Consider the following 22,905-nt stretch of genomic DNA (forward strand, 5'->3'; position numbering starts at 1 on the left):
ATGGAAGAAATCTGAAAAATAATACCCCGTCTAATGTGATATATCCTCAACATAACAATTCAAACAGGTGCAAATTAATCTAACCAATAAACGAAGCTCGCACTGCAAATTAATCTAACCAATAAACGAAGCTCATACCATTTTGCCACTTCTGTCCAATCAAACACACGCACCTTCACTTTGTCCCGCCTTCTTACCTTTCCAACCACTCATGTCTCCTGCTCTCCGGTTTACTCCCGCCCTAAAGGCCCCTAAGCAAGACAGACACTGCTTTGGTCCAATCAGAGCGCACGCTTTCCCCTCTCTGACCAATCAGCGCTGAGGACGTAGAAGTTGGACTTATAAATGACAAGGTGACAGCTGGCTCCTTCCTACCTTCACTGACTGCCGCTGTGTGCGAGAGCAGCTAACCCGGACCCACCGAAACCCCTCACAAACCGGTAACTTCCGCTATCTCTCCCCCTTAAGTTGCTTTGTATCACCATTAACAACTGCCCTACCCGTTCTTTGTGTTTGTTTCGCTCCGTGCCCCGCAGATGAGCGTGTAAAAGTCTGTCATTGCTAAAACACGGCCGCTAGCATGCAGGTCGCTAGGGGATCGCTAAAGTCTAGGCATTTCGTCCGTGTGTGAAGATTTAGACATTTTTACCAAATTTATTGTCAAAACTGATTATTCTTTGGATTAGTAGTCGTTTTAGAGGTAAAGATGTATTCACATTTTTGTAGTCAAGGTTAGACGTTACAGTAGGATTTTGCTGTGCAAGTAGTTGGCGTCTGATTTCTCAGGTTTTTTATTGCGTAAAGCAATGTTGACACGACTACAAACTGTTTTCTTTTTGAATATGTTTAATGGTTACTTTTTTTAGATGGATTTGCATTAATCTGTTCACAGCTGAATGAGTGACGTAAAATATTAAGCACCGCCCTGAAGCGAAATGCCAAGAGTGTAGAGTCCCTGGGTCGGCCATTCAATGACTTCCAATGAAAGAATGGACTCCCTGTGTGCTGCATGTGCACTCGTCCTACTTTAAAATAACACATTTTATTACTCGTTCGTGCACTAGCCCAATCCCACAGCCATACCCGCCTGTACCAACCCATTTTTCGTCTCCAAGCTCGTCCCCTTGCAGCGCTACTACCACCACCACCACCATTCACGGGCGTATTAAATGTGACAGGTTTACGGGCCTTGGATCATCCCTCTGCCCGTTGTGCAAGGACAACACACGGGACACGGGTCTAAACGTCAGTGGTTTCATGCATCTTGCTCCGAGCTCCAGTAGTTCTTGGCGGGACGTGCTCCAAGTTTCCCCGGGGCGTCCTCTGTTACATCGCGACCACTTTTTGACCTTCAGCGCGGCGGTATCCATTAGCTTAGCCGCTTAGCTTAGCCACTGTTCCTGTCCTCTTGCAACTTGGACAGCCAGTTGGACCCAGAGCTGCACTGGGTGACCTCTCTGTAATGTTAAAGCTAGTATTTAGTTAAAATATTGGGATCAAAGAAAGATTTGCATGGAGGTTTTTGCGTGAGGGGGGATTTGTAATATCAGATGCATTTGTGCAGCTATGATTTCTTTCAACAAGTTGTTTATCCTAAAACCAGTCTGCACAATTGGATTATCCTCTTGGTTGAAATGCCCTCTAGTTATAGATGATATGCCTTTTTAAAAAAAAAAAATAAATTCACAATGTTAGATTACTGTAGTCCTGTATTCTGAACTATGTGTCCCTTGGCACTTTATTCATCAAAATAATTATTCAAACAAGAATTGAATTGTCCTTGCCAACTTTTCTGAGCGAAGTTGACAATTTGTAAAGATTCTAATGAGGGCTGCAAGATTAATCTGAATCAGTATCACAATTGGCAAATTTTGAAGGAATTTGTTTAATTATTTCCTTCATTAACAACATTCTTTTTTTCTGCATTAAATATGCATTTTAAATCTGTAAACATGTCCTGTAATGTGATATCGGTTCATATTTCCATCTTTTTGTTAATTCCGCTGGATACCTTTTTTAACATATGAACTATGACATTAGATTTGAGATGCAAGTTTTGATTATGTTCAATTATACCCTTTTCCCAGATCCTTCAGCCCAAATTTTAATGACTTTTGCATTGCCTCCGCAGGTCGAGCCATGTATGCCTGCGCCAAATTTGTCACTTCCCCCGCTGTGGTGAGTTCAAATTCTGTCATTGGTTTGTATGGGTGGGGTTGGGGTACATGTGGTACTTATAGTAGAATACTTGATGAATATGATGGTGGGTTGAATCCTATGGAATTCATGAACAAGGACAGGGCAGCTGATTTATTCATGACACCTGTGGCCTTCACATGTCACCTGACCTTTTAGTGTTGAGCAAATCCTGGTTATGAAGGGTAAGGGGAACAAGAGGCATGCTTTAGGACTGTGGTTTTGTGCCTCTAAATTGCTTGGAATAATCAGCTTTGGTAAACTGTTATATGCCAGAAAGTGTTTAACTTGACAATGTTCTATGGAACATACTTGGATGACAAAGGAATTAGTCTAGATACCAACACAAAACACTATCATGTGATCTCATACTAGTTCTGATAAGCTTTGTTTGGACACCCCTAAAATGTTTGTCCATAGTCTAAAGCATTTTTATCATTGTATCAAAAGTATTGAGCCTTTGCTTTTAGTATAGAAATGGTTTGAAATTTTAGTTTTGTGACAACACTTGACTGATGACTTTCAAACAAATTGACCTTAACGATGCACAAAACACTTGGTTATAATCTTCACCTTCCTTTCAGACTTCATAGTCAGCAAACTTCACTACTTGGGTGCATGAAAGAAACAATCTCCACTAGTCACTGCAAACTGAACACTTCCATGATTTGATGTAAACACGATTTATGTTGTGCCTTTAGCTGCGTGGAGGGTCCAGAGTCCTCGCCCGGCCAGTCTCCGTCTCCCTGTACAGACCCCAGCCCACAGAGCAGCAGGTGAGCACACCCTACTAAAAGGGGGGGGGGATCCTTCAAGTGGCCAGTAAAATGCATGATTGATATGCACGTATACTTAAATCTGAGGCTCAACTCTTCTCAAATGTGTCAGATGGTCTACTTCATGGCTTGTTTAAATCTTGATAGACATAGTCATAAATTGTAATAAGTTGATTGAGCAGACTGACAGAAGAGAGGATACTAATCTGCACCATCCACCCCTCCACCCAGTATGATTTTGGTGTTTGAGTGTTGGTTGTCAGAATGCAGTATCTTGCCTAAGGACACAATAGAACTTGGTCGGAGCCACAGTCAATAAATCAAATTGCTACAAAATACCATTTTTGGTACGCATTAGTTTGAACTTGTTGACTATAAATCTAATATTCACTAGGTACTTACAGTGGCTGTCCTCGTTGGACCTTTGTAAAATGTACTCTCTACACTAGGATTTAAAATGCAGAGTAATGCTGCGTCTCAACAATACTGCTGAATTAAAATACACTAAAGATCAATGATGAGTTTTCAGTGGTCACTCACTCCGCTCCACATTGTTCCCTTAGGCCCTGGTGCCTGTGAGCCAGTCCTCCATGGCACTCCGCTCGTTTCAGACCAGCGCTGTGTCCCGGGACATTGACACTGCAGCCAAGTTCATTGGAGCAGGGGCCGCCACAGTGGGAGTGGCCGGCTCAGGAGCAGGGATCGGGACAGTGTTCGGCAGCCTCATCATCGGATATGCCAGGTACTACAGCTTGGACAGGAGCGGGACACGTACACCATGTTCCGCTCAGTGGAGGTGTACTCTACACTGGTGGCAGGGTGCACCATTATAGAGTAGGGCTGGGCATTTTGGATAAATCTGTGCCATTTTAACACAAAAGGGTGAAATGTATTTCCAAAGTCTGATCTTTGCTCCAAACCACATGCTTACTGACAGGATTCACTAGTGACCAGTTTATTAAAAAAAGATAACCTGACTAGGCATTTGAAATGATTGGATATCTAGTCTATTAAGAGACTAGAGCCCTAAAAATGGAGCTGCAGTAAATGGAGGCACTGAAGTGTTTCCAATTTGTCAGGTACCATTTGATTTCTCAGATGCACTCAACACTGAACCAACCTACTATTGAGCTTATGGTCGCTTATGGCTATAGAAGGTGGCTGTATAAAATTTCAATATTGGCATTGAAAAACTATTGTATTTGACATGGCATGCCCTGAAGATGTATCAAATTGTATAGCAGTTGTTTTATAGTATTACTAAAATAGCTGACATTTTTGTCACTAGGGAAAGGGTTCAATAGACCACTAATCTGAAGAAAATTTTGTCCATGTAGTTCTGGTGTAGATCATTTCAGACTCTTGTTGGTTATTTCTTCAGGACTGATGCTATCTAGTTTAATGCAAAGTTTTAGTGTCTGGTAATCGTCTTGTACAAAATTAGAAAAGTGGATGTGGCCAAATGGGCTGTGCTATTGATTGAAATGTAGCCTCACATTACAATGGTTCAGTAAAAGTTGATGTTTTTGTAATTGCAAATAAATCAGCATGAGTCTCATTTGAGTGGCCAGTTTCAATGCTCGAGTCCAGTTGGTTCAAAGCTAAAAGGACTCTGCTGCAGCTCAGTATATGACAGGTCATGCTTGATCTTAATGCTCAGAACCTCCAGAATTCACTCACTGAGAATGAGAAATCTGCAAGTTAATGGTTCAGCTGTGATTGTAACTTTTAAAAACACTAAGGGTTCACCTTACATCCAGTTCCTTTTTAATTGTCAATATGGTTGTGGATTACAAAATGGGTGATGCCAGTACGATTGCAAAGCGGGGGCAAAGAACCTCCAAGGCACACTTGATGGTGATAATTTAAAAGCCTTTAACTGTACATGGCTATATAACAGTGTTTCTCCTCTGGTGAGCCTTCAGGGTTGTATCGTTTTAATTAGTCAGTAATGAAGTCTTTTTGCTGTCTTTACTACATTAAAACTCAGTGACTGTCCATTGTGCCCCTTAGGAACCCATCCCTGAAGCAGCAGCTCTTCTCCTATGCCATCCTGGGCTTCGCTTTGTCTGAGGCCATGGGGCTCTTCTGTCTGATGGTGGCGTTCTTGATCCTGTTCGCCATGTAAGCTCGACACGGTGCTCCTCCTCCTCTGCACTGCCCCAGATGACCCCTGCCCTCCCGCGGTCCTCCTGCGGTCTCACGGGACAGGCTCACGGGACAGCCATGGGCCATTCCAGTCTACAGATCCAACACGATTTATCAGCGCCTCTCAGAGCCCTGAAAATTTTTATGTTTCACTTTTTGTGTTCTCAAGTTGATGTAAGACCTCGCTTCGGTTTAAAATTCTGTCCAAAATAAATGCTTGGGATAACTAAATCTGTTTTTATGACTTATTTAAAATGCTCAAAGTTGCATTATTCCAGAGAGTAAAAATGTTGTCTTGCAGTTGGCCAATTTTAAAATCATAGTTACGGTGTACATAATTTGGGCCTATGTAGGGCTGTCAAAGCTCAGTTAAGTGGCACATATTGAGTTGTCTACATAAGGACTAGTATGTAGCCTGCATTCTTGGTTCAAAAAAATGAAATTGCAATTCCAGTTTGGAAAAGCTCGGAGCCTGACCTGCAGAGGCTGCACTAGCACTTATTATTGGCTGCTGGGGTTTAGGTAGTAATGATTCTGATCAGAGGCCTATAACACATGCTTTTGTAATTAAGGTGGGTTCTTGTGTTCTGTGGACTGACCCCAGTGTGCACTAGATTTACTTGTTTACCCTTGGGTCAGCCTTGTTCACATACACTGCATCATTCACCCCAAACACCACCATAAGCCACGTGAAGTTAAACATAGAGGTGTCACCTTTTTAGATCATTACTTGAGTCAGTGAACTGCATCTTTCTGGTGTTTTCTGGTTCTGTGTGATGTCATACTCTCAGAAAAGGGCTGGAGTCAACATTTCTATCTATATGGTCCCATGAAAAATATTGAAAAGGTATACACACTTATTTAACTGGGTCATTTATATTAGGAAAAGACCAATGAACCACCAAAACCTGCACATAAAAATGATCTGTCGTGCATTTCTGGTGTTTTTATTGCTAAAACAGGCATAGAAAAACATTCTTACTGTAAGCCTCTCCATAGATCTGACCTGAAACGTGGCTTGCTGGCACCACCAGTTTGTCTCAGTGGCAGTAGATAAGTTTTAATGCCACACTGTGGAAGTTTCCTCCATCTGAAAAGTCACATAGGCCTAATAGTAGGTGGGTAGAATATCAAAAAATTGTACTCAAGTAAGAGTATTGTAACTTCAAAATAATATTAGTCAAGTAGAAGTACAAAGTAATGGTGCAAGAAATTACTCAAGTAAGAGTAAAAATGTATTTGCAAAATCTACTCAAGTAGTAACAACTTATTTGGATAATTTGAAGTTCATGTAATTTATTTATACACTAATATTTTTAATATAACATTTATTTGAAGCTCTCAGCTGTAGGTTCCCTAGAGACCATAGACTCTATAAAGAAGTTTCCTCCACCTAAAAAGTGATGCAGTGCATCTTTGAAATTTCCACAGTGTAAACCGAATGCAAACTCCAACTGCAAACTATTTATGGCTGGGTAAATAAAATATAAATATATCAATCAATGACATTTATTATAGCACAGTTAAAAACAACCATGGTGGACTAAAGAGTTTCACATATTTGGTGTTACAAAAATATATGGTATACATATACTTAAAGCTCCTATATTGACTCTGTGAGCTTTATGTCCTGTTAGAATGTTGTTACCTCCTCAAAAACAGACCTGGAGTTGTGTTTAATTTCATTTACAAATGTTGAGTGACCTTTTATTGGCTGTTTACATCTCCAAAGCTCAAAATGCTCTGTTTCACTTTATTATGTCATTAAGAGGTAGTTTTCAAGTTAACAGCTACCTTTTACCTTTAGTTCACCAGAGAAAGGCCAATCCAGGGCTGAAATTATCTAAATGATTTTGTGAAGGTGAGTGGAATTTAAAAACACAGAGGAGCACTTCCTGTATTACCACATGACATCACAAGGTGGAACAGAGCGTTTTCTGTTCGAGAGGAGAACCTAGATATATCGGGTTTCATATAGGGCACGACCCTGCTGTAGTTTTCCCCAGAGACATGTTTTATTTTGAAATCTCCCCCATAAACTCTGTAGTTTTATTGTGAAGGGCGTTCCCGGATGCGCTCGTGCCCTCTCCTCACTGCGGGCGCTTGATCGGTGGAGCTCGGGCTGAAGTTGCGTTGTGTTGTCGCTCCGTCTCGCCTTTGATTCGGAAGTAAAACCGTGACAGCTCTTACGGACCCCCTTGCACCGTGCCCCGGGACTCTGAGTGAACCCTACCCCGCCGGGACATGCCCGTTTCACCGCCGAGCTGCTACTTTCCGAGGCCCGGGCCAGACTGTTGAGCTAACCGCAAACGGCTACCATGTCGCGGGGAGAAATTCCGTGTTGTGCGGCCTCGCCTCAGCTTGTGGCGTCTACGCACTGAATTTTTTTGGGGGACGACTACCGAGGCTACAATCCCCCTCCACCCGGGCTGTCCATGCGCTAACCGTCCCCGGAGAACCACAGCGTACACCGAGCCCTGCCTGCCGCTAGCCCAGAGTCATGGCGGACAGCTTCGGAGAGGAGTCCAGCGGTGGTGCCCTTGGTTTAGGCGTCACCGGACAGGGCAACGGGGCCCCTGTGCTGCCCGCTCTCACCAGCTCCGGACATTTACTGGCCCCCGGCGGCGGCGCTCCCTCCGGCTCCGGGCCCGTGTCCTCCGCACACAGTGGTCTGACCGCGGTGGTGACTCCTCTGGCGGCTGTCACTGGTGCGCTTAGCCCCGGGTCGTCTCCTCCGGTAGTGGCCGTGTCGCCCGTCGTTCACGCCTCGTCGCCGCTCGCCGGGGTCGGGCTGGGGGTCGGTGGTGTGGCAGGGGTCGCTGGGGCCGGTCTCCTGTCCCAGATCCACGCCACTTCCTGGGACCCGACCATGAGTACGGACTGGGACAACGAGAAGGCGTCCCAGCAGTGCATACTCAGGATAAAGAGGTGAGCCAAACTACCAGGAATCTTCAAGATAATTCTACTACTATTAATAATAACAAAATTCATTTGAACTCCCAAAATTCTGTAGTTTCTGTTGCAGCCTGGGTGGAATAGTGACAGCCATTCTATGCATATGGTCTCTGCAGCCATCACCAGCCATAGACAAGAAGTGTAAAGTGTCTTGCCCAAGAACACAACATTATAAACTCAGATACTAATCGGTACTAAAAGTAGTATAGAAACTAGATACTCATTTGAGCAGGTATCGATACTGAAAAAGGTCACATTCACATATATTTTATTTTATATATTTTTATATATATATATATACGATACAAAAATTATACAGAGGGGATTTTTGATATCTTATTTAGTGTTTGAGTAAACTAAATCCCTCTGAAATATTCCTTACTTAACTTACTTACTAATCATAGTTAATAATCAGGCTTGGGATTGAATATCAAAAAATACTTCTGGACGTTTTGTCACTATCTTATGATCTTAAAATATACAATTCTGTAGGTTTGGTGTATGTAGGTGCTACTTTAAGGGATGATCCTTATGTCCCTATGGGAGAAAAATGTATTTAAAGAAAATGGCCTTCTAAATTACAATGTTCCATATAATTCTGTCGCTGCAGGTTGATTAAATTAAATATTAAAATATATTTCTGTGCATAATGGAACATGTAGTTGTTTCCACATGAAACCCTTAAGAGACCAAACTGAAAACACAAAGTGTTTTGCCTGTAGTGTCTCCCCTTAAAGTGATTCTGTTTTGATAGTCGTTAATTGTTAATGACCATACGGGCTGTCCTTTTATAATAAACATAACAAAAGCATTAGAGATCAACTGTACTTTTTTTTTTTTTTTTTTTTTTGCAGATGTTTAGAATCCAGAGATTTTTTTGCAGATGTTTAGAATCCAGAGAACGTGATGGCCGATAAGGTCTGCCGGCATTTTTGGACCGATATGCAAGGGGGATTTTCCCCAAATTATTTGATCTGAAATGACCACACACTCATCCACCGTCCAGTTTAAGGACAGAGTGGATATGAGAGCAGTGTAGTTTTGTACAGTGTTCTATTCGTAGCAAAGGGATCAAATAAATGCATATTATTCAGGCAGCAGGTTGAGCCAAACAAAATAGTGGCTTTTGCTGGAGATTTAAATAGTGTTTTTTGTTGTTTTTTTACTTCTATGGGGTATTAATGGCTAACACATAACATGTAGATGTTACCTTTTGTTTTGAAAATGTTGTATCTGAGGTGGAGGAGTGAAAGTGAAGGACAGAACAGAAACCTAACATTCCACACAACACTGTTCTTTGTTCCAAATCTCTGGCTCAGTTCAATACAGCTCAGCTCCAATCAGAGGTGGATAGAGTAGCCAAAAATGTGTATTACTTCAAAATAATATTACTCAAGTTGAAATACAAAGTAACGGTCCAAGAAATTACCCACGTAAGAGTAAAACGTATTTGGGAAAACTGCTACTCAAGTAAGATTCAAAAAGTATCTGATTTATATTTTAAAGTTAATATCATCTGAAGGACGAAACATTAAATAATCCATCTGTTATTTTCAAAGGATAGACACAAAAATGTTAGAAACTAAATCATATATGAATAATTTCATATTGCCAACATAAAGATTTTGTTTCTTGTAGACTTACTCACAGTGGGAAGAAGAACTAAAACTTTTACTCAAGTAGGAGTAAAAGTATGCTGCTAGAAAAGTACTTCTTTTAAAAAGGGGTTAAAAAGTTACTTAGGTAAATGTAACTGAGTACTGCTGACCTCTGGTTCCAATAGGCTACATGTAATTACAGAGCCTGGGGTTAAGGTCATTTACAGGGATTTCATTTTGGCTCTTCTTTAGAGACTTGGTTTAGGTCTGGTTTTGGTTTTATTCTGGTTCAGGTCATAGTTACCCCTGGTAACATCTGGCATATTTCATTTCTGTTTTAGACCTGTTTAGTCTTTACTGGTTTAGTTCTTAATTTGTTAGCTTCATCTATATTAGAACACATAAAAGTCATATTCATACAATAAAAAACAGTGTACATACATTAGAGGTGTGAATCTTTAAGTCCCTCAGTATTTATTTTATTAGTTCATAATTGAATAAAAATAATGTGTCTAGTCAATCATTATCTAGACCCAGTTAATTCCACACTGCAGTGATTAAACTTAAATATGCAGGTATTTTTGTCAAAGATAAAAATGATAAATATTTTCTAATAAATTGTATAAACTATTTATGACGCACAGGGCCCTTCAAGTCCAACAGGTTGTGTCTGTAGTTGGCACATTAACTTTCCTTCACTGCTAACCACAACACTGCAGAACAAACCACAAAGCAGAAGTGACTAAAAGTAGCACTGGAACCTGTGTAAACGCTGCAGAGGTGAGATCAGTTTTAAGGGGGGCATTTTATTGTGGATTTTTGAGAAATCGGAATCGATCCAGACTCGTTAAGATGTTGAGTCGCGATCCTTTTAAAAGTAGATATTTTTCAACAACTCTAACATACATACTGTGGTACACAAGAAGAACATTGCGTGCCTTGCCTAAGGACACAACAGCAGTGGTTGAAGTGGAAATTGAACCGCTAACCTGTGGGTCAGTTGGCAAACCTTTACTCACTGAGCTACTTTCTATGACTATTACATTTTTATCCAACACAATAGAACATGTGTTTTGACTACACTATCTAACTGTTCCGATACAGGACTATCACCTGCTTATCTCATGGAAATGTTCTTGTGCTGCCTAGAAAGTTACACAATATGGCATTAAACTCATGTCCAAGAAGACAAGCAAGTGGGGCAACAGCAAACACAGCAGCAAGGCATGTTTACGAGACATTTTGAGTAATAACCCACTACAGGTAGTTCAATGAATCCAAGATAGGTTAATTCTACACTTTTAGCATTCCAGGAAAAACGATAACATCTCCATTGAGACAAGTATCACAAAAGTTAAAATTCATCACCCTAACTATCCTCCACCAGTAAGTGTGTATTTTAATGGTAACCTCTCTTTTCCTGTGCTTTGTGTTCTGCAGGGATATCATGTCCATCTACAAGGAGCCTCCTCCAGGCATGTTCGTGGTCCCTGATCCTCAAGATATGACCAAGGTAAACCAGAGCACCTCATACATGTGTCTTTAAAAATGACTCCAACACAATATCAGACCAAATTCTGTTGCATAAACATAAGACAATTTGTAGGCCCAGAGCTCAACAGTGAGGCTCCAGAGTATGACTGCACAGTGTGTCACATTTGAATCCAAACCACATTTGAGTTGGTGCAAATATATCATAAACGCTGTAATTACTTATTTTTATTATTTAAACAACCTGCACATTTTCAGTATTGTGTCAATATTAGTATGGACAATATTAACACAGCTGGTTAGCCTCTGCTGTGGCATTAAACACTATTGGCACAATAATTGATTTCGCAATAAAATAAATATATCACAATAGGGAGGGGCCGATATGGATTTTTTTGAGCCAGTAAAGATATCCAATATTTTGTCTGTTGCTGTGGCCGATAACCAGTATTTGTGGATACCAATATTTAGCTTTTTTGAAATCTATGGCAAGGCCCACAAATTTATCTTAAGTTGCAAATTGCTAATTAACTTTTCACTTTTGTAAAAATTATAACAAAATGTTTTTATCTGGGATATACATGTTTGCGTTATCGTACAGCCAAATACGCTTCTCCATTTCCATTTTGAGTCATTGGTCTATTCAAAAAGGGCACTCAGAGAATAGGGCTAGTGCCAAAAATATATTGTATCGAATATTGGTATCCGCTGATATCTCTTTATACAGTTTGTCTAGTAAATGAAACCATGCACATTTTTAGTTTTAATTTAACAGATTGTATTTTTTATATATATATATATATATATATATATATATATATATATATATATATATAATTGCAATAATATCCTTATCGCAATACAAAACAGTTATCGAATATCACACATTTTTCTCATCGTGCCGCCCGATTCCAGAGCCTTAGTGTGACCGTTGGGCTCCATTATCATAGAATTCAAAGCCAATTATGCACTTTAACTATTTATAGCTAATTATTCACTTGTTACAAAAAGATGATTCCTGCAAATGATCTATATAATGTGATGTGGCCTTAAGTTTCTGTTTGGCCAAAAATGAAAGTGAAACTTGTTTAAGGTCATATTTCCTGAGATGAGAATGTTTAATTGTGAAAAGCATATTTCTGTGTAGGTGACTCAGCAGGACTGTCTGTGGAAAGTACCTTTAGTTTAAGAGGAGTCACACATAACGCTGCAAACATGTCATAGGTCAACACTAAAGCTGGTCAATAAAACACATTTTAATTATTTCAAATATGTGATCAGCTTAGCTCTTTAATGGAGTGGTTTACTCCCAATCCTCTGTCAGTGAAAGTATGTGGGTTGGAGCAGATGCATTTAACTGTTTTGTGTCAAATGGCAATGATTAAAAGTCTGTCTGGTTTATATTAAGGAAAATCAGCTTTATTTATTTCTTGAAGTCCAAAATTAGCCTTTGTTTAGTCCTGGTTTTGTCTCTGTTAAGTGTTTATTTTGACAGAGCATTTCTTTTTGAATTACTGAGTCAAAAAGTATATTAAAATGTCACAGTAACATTGATATCACAGTTCTTAAAAGCCATATTGGATATCACAATTTTTTTCCAATATCATGCAGCCCTGGTTTATTCAAGAAACTATAAAATCTGTGACTGATCAATCCGAGGACAAAAATTGATGATTTTGCTCAACACAAATCTACAACTTTTATTCTTTTCAGAGTCTGTAATCTAAATAATTACAGCCTTTGATTTGATAATTTCCCCCAAAATAATTGCAATTTTGATTAGATTGCAAAATATTATGCAGCTCTATTTCCTGGTTCTGATTGTTTGTAAGGCTTGTTTACACCTCTGTGTCCGTGAACGAAAACAAGCACCTCTCCAGTTTCCTTTTTAATAAACTACACGTTAAAGGCACTGTTTCACATTTTTAAGACATAAAAATGTACTAGTTCTGTTAACCAGAGTTTTAAGTTTGCAGTGGTCCAAAGTTATTCCGCATGATGAGTTTATAAACACTTTTCACAACAGTCAGAGGCTATAGCAGATTTTTGCCATTTTGTTAAAGCTAACAACAACTAGCAGGCGAAGACACTTCCTGTTTAGACTTATTTGACTTATTTTGACCTTGAAAGCTGCGTATACAATATCTGAGTGATATTTCTCTTGCTCCTGTAGAAATATATGGGAAAAAAATCAGGTACAGGGCTTTTAACATAGAGAAAAAAAAAAGTTAGTTATCAGAACAAATCGGTGAACTCTCTTTTCCCCTGTCGTCCTCTCAGATCCACGCTCTGATTACGGGTCCGTTTGACACCCCGTACGAGGGCGGCTTCTTCCTCTTCCTGTTCCGCTGCCCCCCGGACTACCCCATCCACCCGCCCCGCGTCAAGCTCATCACTACGGGACACAACACGGTGCGCTTCAACCCCAACTTCTACAGGAATGGGAAAGTCTGCCTCAGCATCTTGGGGTGAGAGCGCATACACACACATACCACAAGAGGGCGAAATAAATTCAATTGTGTTTTTTTATGGCAAATATTGGGATTAGGGATGGGACAAGATCTCGTGCCACAGGAAATTGCGAGGTTAGATTGCCAGAAGATTGTGCACGCATAAAGAAAGTGATGATAAAACACATTTCAAATAGAGCTGCTAAACTAGGCAGTACCTGGAGGACTAATGGGCTCGACACACGGGGAGCGACTAACGACAGCGTGCAGCGACACTCATCGCAGAGGCTTTAAAATCCAACACACGGGCAGCGACAAACTGCAGCGACTAGCGGCAGCTTGTCACGTCGCGCTCTGTTCCAGAGCAGATCGCGAGCCTCCTACACGTCTGATTGGCTGTTTATTTGGAGGGAATTTTGAGGTTAATAGCGGTAGATGGGGGAAAAAGACGCTAAAATGAAATCTCGTTAAGTTTTGCTTCATTTGACTAAAATATTACAATTGGTTGCACTCTACAAAACTAAAAAAAGCGATCCTGGGTCCACCCTATGCTGCAGCTAATTCTGTTTAATGTAAAAACCTTAAATAAATATATTTTTTTAATGTTGAATCAGCCTCCATAAATTTATCTGAATTAACAAATTTGCGCATGTTAACTTACCACTCATATTCACCCTGGCATCAACGAGTACACAGGCAGCTGCTTTTTTTGATATATCTCATAGTCTCTTTGAGATGTCAAAAAGAATTGGGAAATCCGACAACGTGAGTATAATTTTCTCCTCCATGATGTTTCTGAAGTGGACAGTGCATTGGCTCATCAATCAAACTCTCGCCGATTGGCTGTTGTGCAGGCGACAGCGATAAAAGTAGAACATTTTTCAACTTTCATTAGTCGCGTCGCAGGCCCGCGTGTGCACGTCGACATGCACGAGCGAGAGGTTTTCAGGTGCACGACTTTCGCTTGTCGCGGAGGTGAGAGAGACGAGCGATTTTCGCAATGTCGCACAGGTAACATTGAAAATAAATGGAGAGCGAGCGACGTCGCTCCCCGTGTGTCGAGCCCATAAGACTGAGGGGGACGTATAAGGAACGGTGTGATTGGTCTAACAGGTATCTACTTTTGCTGCTGTCTCCAGTGGTCACTGCAATTTCAAGTGTTATGTTACATCACACAAGACTGCCCAAGTGTTTCTGAGTTTGGAGTGTGGATAACCATCAGACCAATCACACTGTTCCTTATACGTCCAGACCCCGCCCCTCCTCCCCCTTCACTCTCCCCTTTAATCCTCCAGGTACTATGCAGTTTAGCAGCTCTATTTGAAATGTGGTTGTGGGCGGAGTTCAGATGTTTAATCCCACTTTAAGAAAAATTGGGACCATTGCTAACGGTATAAGCGAAAACGGTAGCAATGATTTGTCTGCATTACTCTGTGTGTTGCAGCACATGGACCGGTCCAGCCTGGAGTCCTGCTCAGAGCATCTCCTCTGTCCTCATCTCTATCCAGTCCCTGATGACCGAGAACCCTTACCACAACGAGCCCGGGTTTGAGCAGGTAAGCTTTGAGCAGGGGCACAGACTGTTACTGAGAGATTACCATTTACAACTAGTTAAAGGAAATGATGGAAGGATACTATTTGTTTTTGTGAAAGTAGATGTTTTACCTTAAATTGAGGACTAACATGAATTAAAAATGTAAAGATAGAGTCAAGCATCAGAATTAACACTGAATTGATACTTTGCAGCTGATATCATTAACATTACCTGTGGGTGTGATGCGAACTGTAGACACTGCTCTATTAGACTTTAATCTGTCCAGAAAGAACTGGTTTAGCTACACCTGCAACAGATGAGATGATTTGTACAAGTCCCTCACATATACAATTACACCCCCAAGCTAGCTAACATTAGCCACTTAGTCAGTTTTTCAGTTACTCACTCTACTTTTTTTTTGTTGCAAATCTAAACTGGACCATGAACGCTTGGTTTCATGAGTTTTCAAACTATCTTAAAACTTTTCTGACATTGTTTGCTAATGTGTGCATTGTGTTAGCATGGTAACTGCTAAACATTCCACCAGAGACATATATGTAGAACTCCTCCAGGTAATGTCACAGCAAAGTATCAGTACAGTACTTTGAAATACCACTGTCCATTTGTTCCTTAAAACGCAAATGACAGGTTCTCATAGTTTTCAGTGGCTGTTTGTGGGGATAAAAAATTTGAGAAGTTCAAAAATCTGTAAAGTCTTGAATATTATGATGTTGTAGTCAAATGAGTACTTAAACCTGTGTTTGTTGTATGCAGGAGCGCCACCCAGGGGACAGTAAGAACTACAACGAATGTATCAGGCATGAGACGATGAGAGTGGCTGTTTGCGACATGCTGGAGGGGAAGGTGCCGTGTCCCGATGCCCTCTGGTAAACACTGCATATACTCGCGTACATTACAGTATGTAGTAGTATGTGTGCCATCATGTACTCTTCCCTGTGCAGGAGTGTGATGGAAAAGTCCTTCCTGGAGTACTACGACTTCTACGAGAGCGTGTGCAAAGAGCGGCTGCACCTACAGGGACAGAACATGCAGGTGCGCCCGCCTCTAGTGCAACATGCTCTAGTCCTTCAGCCCATTTAATCGGTCGATGGAGTTTTAGTTGAGCAAAATTTGTACTGATCGACTAAATCATTTTATTTAGATTTAAGGATTTACAGAAAGTTAGTTAGGTAGTGATTCATGATTCAGACATTTAATCTGTCTTCATATAAATACATTGTTTCCTAGTACATTTTCTGCATAAATAGTTGTTTTTGCATGATCCCCCTGTTGTCCATTCTAATTTAGTGCAGTCCAATTTACCTATGCTTCCATTGTAGGGAGTATTATACCTCTGATGACGTATGTTAAGATAACATGGACTGAGCTGGTAGTGGGAGCCCTCAGTACAGCACAGAAATGGAATTTTCTAACACTTTCTTGGAGGTGTATTCTTGTGAGTGCAGTTTGGGTCAGATAGAGAGTAGTAATAATTTTGAGAGCTTATCCCTCACCCCTCTTTAGGCGACTAATCGATTGGCAGGACGTGTCTTTTATTCGACTATAGCTCTAATAAACACTATTATTGTTTATATTGGGCAGAATTTTAGAGATATCAAGAGCAACAGCGACTATGCAAGCTTATTGAAACATGTGAATGAAACAAAACAAAATGATCTGAAAACATTGTATTTTAATATAATGCAAGGAATCAAGATGTGTACATTAATAACAGACCAATCAGGTGCCTTCTTTTATTAGGTCAGCTCCTGCTAGCATTAGCAACAGGTTTGATTGACAGCTATAGTGCCTCGTTGCTTTGGTAAGGGGTGTGTACCTTCAACAATCTCACTCCTGATAGGCCTTTGGTTGTGCACCCGGATTCCCAAATATGGGTCTTTGTGGCAGATTAGCCGCTGTTAGTGCTAGCCTCTGTTCTGTAAATGTGACAGTAAAGAGCTTATATTGCACTGTTTTTAATTTGTTATACTGTTGTTTCCTCATTTCAAACGTACCTGGAGTTGTATTATATTGCATTCAGACATTTAACACGCAAACGCTGCATATTTTTGGTTATTATCTCAAACTGAAAACGCTCTGTTCCTCCTTGTGATGTCAAGTGATAATACAGGAAATGTTCCACTGTGTTTTTTAACGCTTTACACCTTCATTAGAATATTTTTTGGATAATTTCAGCCCTAGACCTGCCTAATTTGAAGCTATAGCTATTGTTTTAGCCTCAAACTGCTTGAAACTGCTTCACCCCTTGATGCAACATATAGATATTAGAGACTTTCAATTGATGAGCTTAACTGCATAAAAGGTACAACAAAAATATTGTACTATTCTATACTACTGTCACGTTTAATTTATACTAAATTTATACTATAATATAAATATATAATATAAATTTATACTAAAAATAACAGTGACAGTGAAGGGTTATTCTAGAGTTCTGAAGAGTAAAGCTGTTCAACTGAGACTAGAAATAGCTGTTAACCTGTCACCCATGCATGTTTGACTAATTTGGTGATCTCTCTTGGGCCCTTACGTTTAGCTGTAAGATTCTGTGCAAGGCTCAGCCCACAAGCCTACGTCATCCATGGTCCCACACAACAATTCGGCATCACAAACCTGTTTTATTAGTGGAAAGCACGCTGATTGTAATGTGATAGCACTCTGAAGTGAGAGTGACCTTTGACTCAGAGCATCAAAAAACGAAAGTGAAGCTTATACATGATGTTAATACAGTGTTTTTGGCTAATTTAACATTTTCAAAACAAGTGATAATAATGCAGTTAATACCCTAGAGAAGTAAAACATGTGAATGAAACAAAACACAAACACCAGGTATGTTTCTGAGAAGGTAACAGCATTATAACACAGCTTAAAGCTCACAGGAATCTATTCTGTGCATTATAGAACCTTTGACACCTGTCCCTCTCTTCAGGACCCGTTCGGGGAGAAGAGGGGCCGTTTCGACTACCAGGGCCTGCTGTCACGCCTGGGGGTCACCCACCGCCGCGTCCGGGACAAGATGTTATCAGAAGAGGTGCCTAATGACGACGACTCAGACTCTGACAGCACGTCCAGCGGCACGGACCCCGACAGTCAGGGCAGTACCCAGCCCTGAGCCAGGGCCGCACCTGCCCTAGGGCCCCAGAGACGGGGCCAGGCCTGACACCCACATGCCCAGAGACATGAATACAGGAACCTGCCTGGGACATGGTGCTGGGTGTACTTGTGTTTTTGTGTGGCAAACCAGCTGTCCTTCGATGTTCAGACAAGACTGCACTGCAAAAACTGAATTCTACAGGAGTTAAAATGATGTGAATTCACAATAATTTTCTTAATTTGAGAAGTTTTTACATTTTTTATTTAGTTATGATTTCTAGACTTTTTAATTACTTTCAACTTACTGGTTTCAACATATTTTATTTTTTTGTTTCTAGCTAAATATCTGTCTATATGTAAAGATTTTTTTTGACAGATTTTTTTCTTGAAACTACAAAAAAATAAGTTAAAATCCGTAATTAATAAATTGAAAATAGCAATAGGCTAGTAGTAGTTTATTTGATCATTAAAGTTTGGCAAGAAAATGTAATTAGAATTGGCCAAAGTAAAAAGTTACGTTAAAATTATATAAAAATTAACTATTTAAAAAAGGTTTTAAAAATTACTTAAATTAAGAACATTTTGAATTCAAGTCTTTTTTTTAAACTTGTGTAGTTTTTTTACAGCGTGCAGTTGTGAGTGGTTTAACCATTAGCCTAGCCTCCGGTTCAGATCCTGCGGGACATCGGAGTGCTCTTTGGACATCCTGTTTACCGTGTCCTCTGGTCGGACGTCCTTATGCAGACCTCATTGACATCAGCAGCACCCTGTCCTCCTCTCGCGCCTTGGCCCCCGGTTCTGTCAGAGGATTTCACATGGCTCTTTTCCACACAGTCCCGCTCAACTCGTCACTTCGGAGCTAGCACTTTTTTAGTACATGTTTTGTGCTTATTCGAAACAATACGTGCCAATACCTAAACTGTGATGTCAACAGACTACTGGCTTACCAAAAACACTCCAAGCTTAAGCGATTTGATACGTGTAACACTAACCAGTATAAAAACGATTAGTATTAGCAATAATTAGCTTACGGCCATGAGTTACATTTATACACTTCGTTACGGATCAATAATGTCTAGCATTAGCATTAGCAACTGTTAGCTTACTGTTAGGAGTCCTCTTTTAGTAATGTGCATCTTCTCATCTTCGTTCTTGTACATTTAAATTAACGAGTCTCTAATTTGACTTTATTTTAATACATAGAAAAACTTCAGCTAGCATTTAATATCGTGCGTATCCACTTGTCTTCAGTTTGGTACAGCTAGCAATGGCATTTGTATTAGTTATTAGTCAACATTATCAGTTTGCATTGGCCCCCGCAGTAGCGCTTATTAGCTTAGCGTCACAGGTCTTCTTTTAGTGCTGCGTTTCTTCTTCAGTTTCACTCACAATGATTCATCTCTATCTTAACTTAGTTGCAAGCCGCTTACACAGTAGCGACCCCTGAAGTGCTTACGTTCTTACGACGTTAATAACAGCCGAGCAGTGCCATGTTGAGTCAGGACAGTGGAAAAGGGCCATTTTCGACTTGTTGGACATTTTGCTTTCATACATGTTGGGTTGAAAAATTTGGGGATTAAATTATCAAACAAAGTTAAAAAAAAAACAAAAAACGCAGCAATCAAAATGAGTCTCCTATTGATTTTTACATTGGTTTAAAGTCCTTCCTTTTCATTTATAAAGATCACACTATTACAGTCTAGGCTAACAAATACTGATCACTTTCTTAAAATCTCAAGTCCTGCCAATGCATGAGTAGAGAGAGGAAAAAGAGGGGTTGTTTCCTACTGACTCTCTGTGGGTGGGATTAAGAAGTTAAGTGAGTAGAAATGGGATGTATCTACCGGAAATACCTGTTTAACGCAGGTATTTAAATTTCAAAGTTCAAATGTAAAGAGGCTTTTTGGCTATGGGGCAACTAATGATCAGAACATTGTAATGATCAAAGAAAATGTAGTTTAAAACTGAATTCCAGATGTGTATTTTAGTTTGTTTATGATCAATCGTTTCCACATAGCTTTCACTCCTGAGAAAAAATTAAACTTTACTTTTCCAGCCAAATAGCCAGCCGTAGAAATTTTACTGAACAAAAATGCCCAAACACATTTTTTTTAACTTACCACTCTCAGAAAAAATGTGATTTGACCAGATATGTAAAACTGAACCAGGGTAACCTACAAATCTTGTCTGTCTATTCACATTCAGCATTGATTTAATTAGAACCACGGTTGCGTATTGCTACTGTTAGTGGAGTTTCAAGATATATGAAAACTGGTTTGGACGGTTTATCAGCTTCTGCGAAATAATAATTGGTATGTGTGTTTGTATCTAGTTGAATTTTACGTCATTAGAATTTGCAGTGGTGGATTTGAACGCAGACACTTTAAGGTCCCATATTACGTGAAATTGACTCTTGTGATTTTTAACCCATTTTATAATGTTGTTACTGTACTAAAAACATACTGGGAGTTTTGTTTCATTCACAATGTTTGAGAAACCCTGCAATATTGGAGGGTCTCCACCTTCAGAGCTCAAAATCCTCTGTTCTGCTTTGTGATGTCATGTAGGTAGTTTGGTAGTTGGTAGTTTTCAAGTTACCAGCTGCCTCTTGACAAATCCAGGATTGAAATTATCTACAACTCCAGGTCTGTTTGTGATGAGGAAACAACATTATAACAGATCAGAAAATAGCATAATATGGGCTCTTTAAAACATGGCCGGTTCCTCTTGCGTATGTCATTTTGTACAGTTTGTAAAGGGCTCCTCAGAATTCTAACATGAATGTTGGGTTGGGTTTTTGGTCCTCGCGTCTCTGTCGCTCTCTCGCGTTTGTCCAGACTTTCTCCAAACCGGTCCAAAATGGTCCGGATAAACTCCAGGGCATTCCTTCTTTTCCAATGAACGATCTCTAGATTGAAATGTGGGACAGTACAGAGATTCTGTCACGACAGAATAAAATGTTGTTCAGTCCAAAAACTGTGTTTGATTTGTTATTAGAAAGATCATGATTTATAGTCATTATAATAACAAAGTTATTGAAAAGTGGTCATCTGGATTACATATAGAGTTTATTAAATATTGTCTTTTTTTCATGTCATCAAGTCTAAACCCAGTCTACATTTTGATAGCTTTGATTCTATGGAAAAATCCTGGTTGACTAAAGGATTCTAACAACATGAAGATATTGCATATATGATATATGCAGTGGCATCACACTGAAGTGATTCTTCCTGTATGTCTGTGGTGTCCATGGTGACATAACGTGCGCATTCGCAAACACTGCCAAAAAGTTTTAAGATATTCTGAAAAGTTAAAAAGTTGACAAATGGTTTTAAAGTGACACATTTTCACATTCAAGTGTTCATGGTCCTATTTAGATGTTTGATTTTCAATAAAAAGGTGAGAGTGACCAACTGAAAAGACTCATTTAACAGCAGAAATCAGCTCACCTGCTGAAAGTCCAACTAAGTCGGTTCTTTCTGGTCAGAATGTGTAAAATAAAGCTCAGATTAAAGTCTAAGAGTCTCAGACAGAGCAGTGCATACAATTAGCATCACACCCCCAGGGAATGTTGATGACATCATTAGGATGAGGGAGAGTCTTTACTTTTAATTAAATAGATTAAATCATTACATGTAGTGACGTTAGTCTCACACATGTACACACGTGTGGTTACATTGAATTTGAATGGAAAATTTTATGGATAGGCCACAAATTAGAGCCAGACAAAAATCCACTAGATGGCGCAATTTAATGGTGCAAGGCACTAACTGACTTCTAGTGATGTGGAGCAGAGGCAAATCTGAAAATCTCCTGGGTCCATGTAGTTTTACTCTAGATTTAATATTACCTTGTGGTCTTAGATTAGTTCTCTGGTTCTGAAAAAGTCACATATTTCTGTCCTGTTTATATAATTTGTCCTGTATTGGGAAAGTTACAAGCTACAAACGTTGCATCTGAAATGCATGGTGTTGTTTATCAAATCACAGCATCTTCACTGGACATTGATCCATTGTGAAAACCATCAAAAATCTCTTCTGCCCTCAATATCTGCTTATAAAACAGGGCTGAGAATCAAAAAAGGAACAGACTGACAGAAGATGACCTACATAAGTAAATGTTGCTGATTCATTTCCATGATTGATGAACAGATGATCTGTTCTTAAATGTACTGTCATGTGACGAGTGTTGACGTTTTTACTAAAGAAAAACAAAAGGCCAGGTGAACAAGGACTGGTTCTGCCAGACCACAGGAATCAGGAAGTCACATCCTCCGTCAACACAAGTCCAAGAAATGCACCATATAAAGGAAAAGCTGGAAATGTGATTTACTTTGGAGGCACCATGTAATGTAAATCATATTTACTTGTCAAAATAAAGCATAAACACCAAAACAAGAGAAGTTAGGATGATTCAAATTTGACTTAAATGTGCACTATGTAAGTTTTATGGAGGTGACGTCACTGAGACTTGTTTGTCCCACAGTACAGCATTATCCTTAAGCATCTCCATAGAGACAAGATGACGTCACCAGGTCAGATTAACATATTTTTGCGTAATAAAAACACATGAATAAATAAATAATAATAAAATAATGATACTGAAAATGTTCTGTAATAAAAAAAAAAAACACTGGCAACTTT

General features: G+C 39.7%; 2 protein-coding genes across 2 annotated transcripts; both read left to right on the forward strand.

Moving 5' to 3' along the window:
- Positions 1-328: 328 nt before the first annotated feature.
- On the forward strand, positions 329-5,351 carry atp5mc1 (ATP synthase membrane subunit c locus 1). The gene is made up of 5 exons (XM_033971470.2): positions 329-440; positions 2,132-2,178; positions 2,898-2,972; positions 3,536-3,714; positions 4,986-5,351. Exons 2-5 carry the CDS (start codon positions 2,140-2,142, stop codon positions 5,098-5,100), a joined length of 408 nt encoding a protein of 135 aa, XP_033827361.1. The 5' UTR covers positions 329-440; positions 2,132-2,139; the 3' UTR covers positions 5,101-5,351.
- A 1,853-nt stretch (positions 5,352-7,204) lies between these two features.
- ube2z (ubiquitin-conjugating enzyme E2Z) lies at positions 7,205-18,862 on the forward strand. The gene is made up of 7 exons (XM_033971506.2): positions 7,205-8,048; positions 11,114-11,186; positions 13,445-13,632; positions 15,059-15,170; positions 15,923-16,035; positions 16,111-16,201; positions 18,099-18,862. Exons 1-7 carry the CDS (start codon positions 7,621-7,623, stop codon positions 18,279-18,281), a joined length of 1,188 nt encoding a protein of 395 aa, XP_033827397.1. The 5' UTR covers positions 7,205-7,620; the 3' UTR covers positions 18,282-18,862.
- The last annotated feature ends 4,043 nt before the right edge of the window (positions 18,863-22,905 follow it).

Source organism: Periophthalmus magnuspinnatus, chromosome 8, assembly GCF_009829125.3.
Source record: "Periophthalmus magnuspinnatus isolate fPerMag1 chromosome 8, fPerMag1.2.pri, whole genome shotgun sequence".
NCBI lineage: Eukaryota > Metazoa > Chordata > Actinopteri > Gobiiformes > Gobiidae > Periophthalmus > Periophthalmus magnuspinnatus.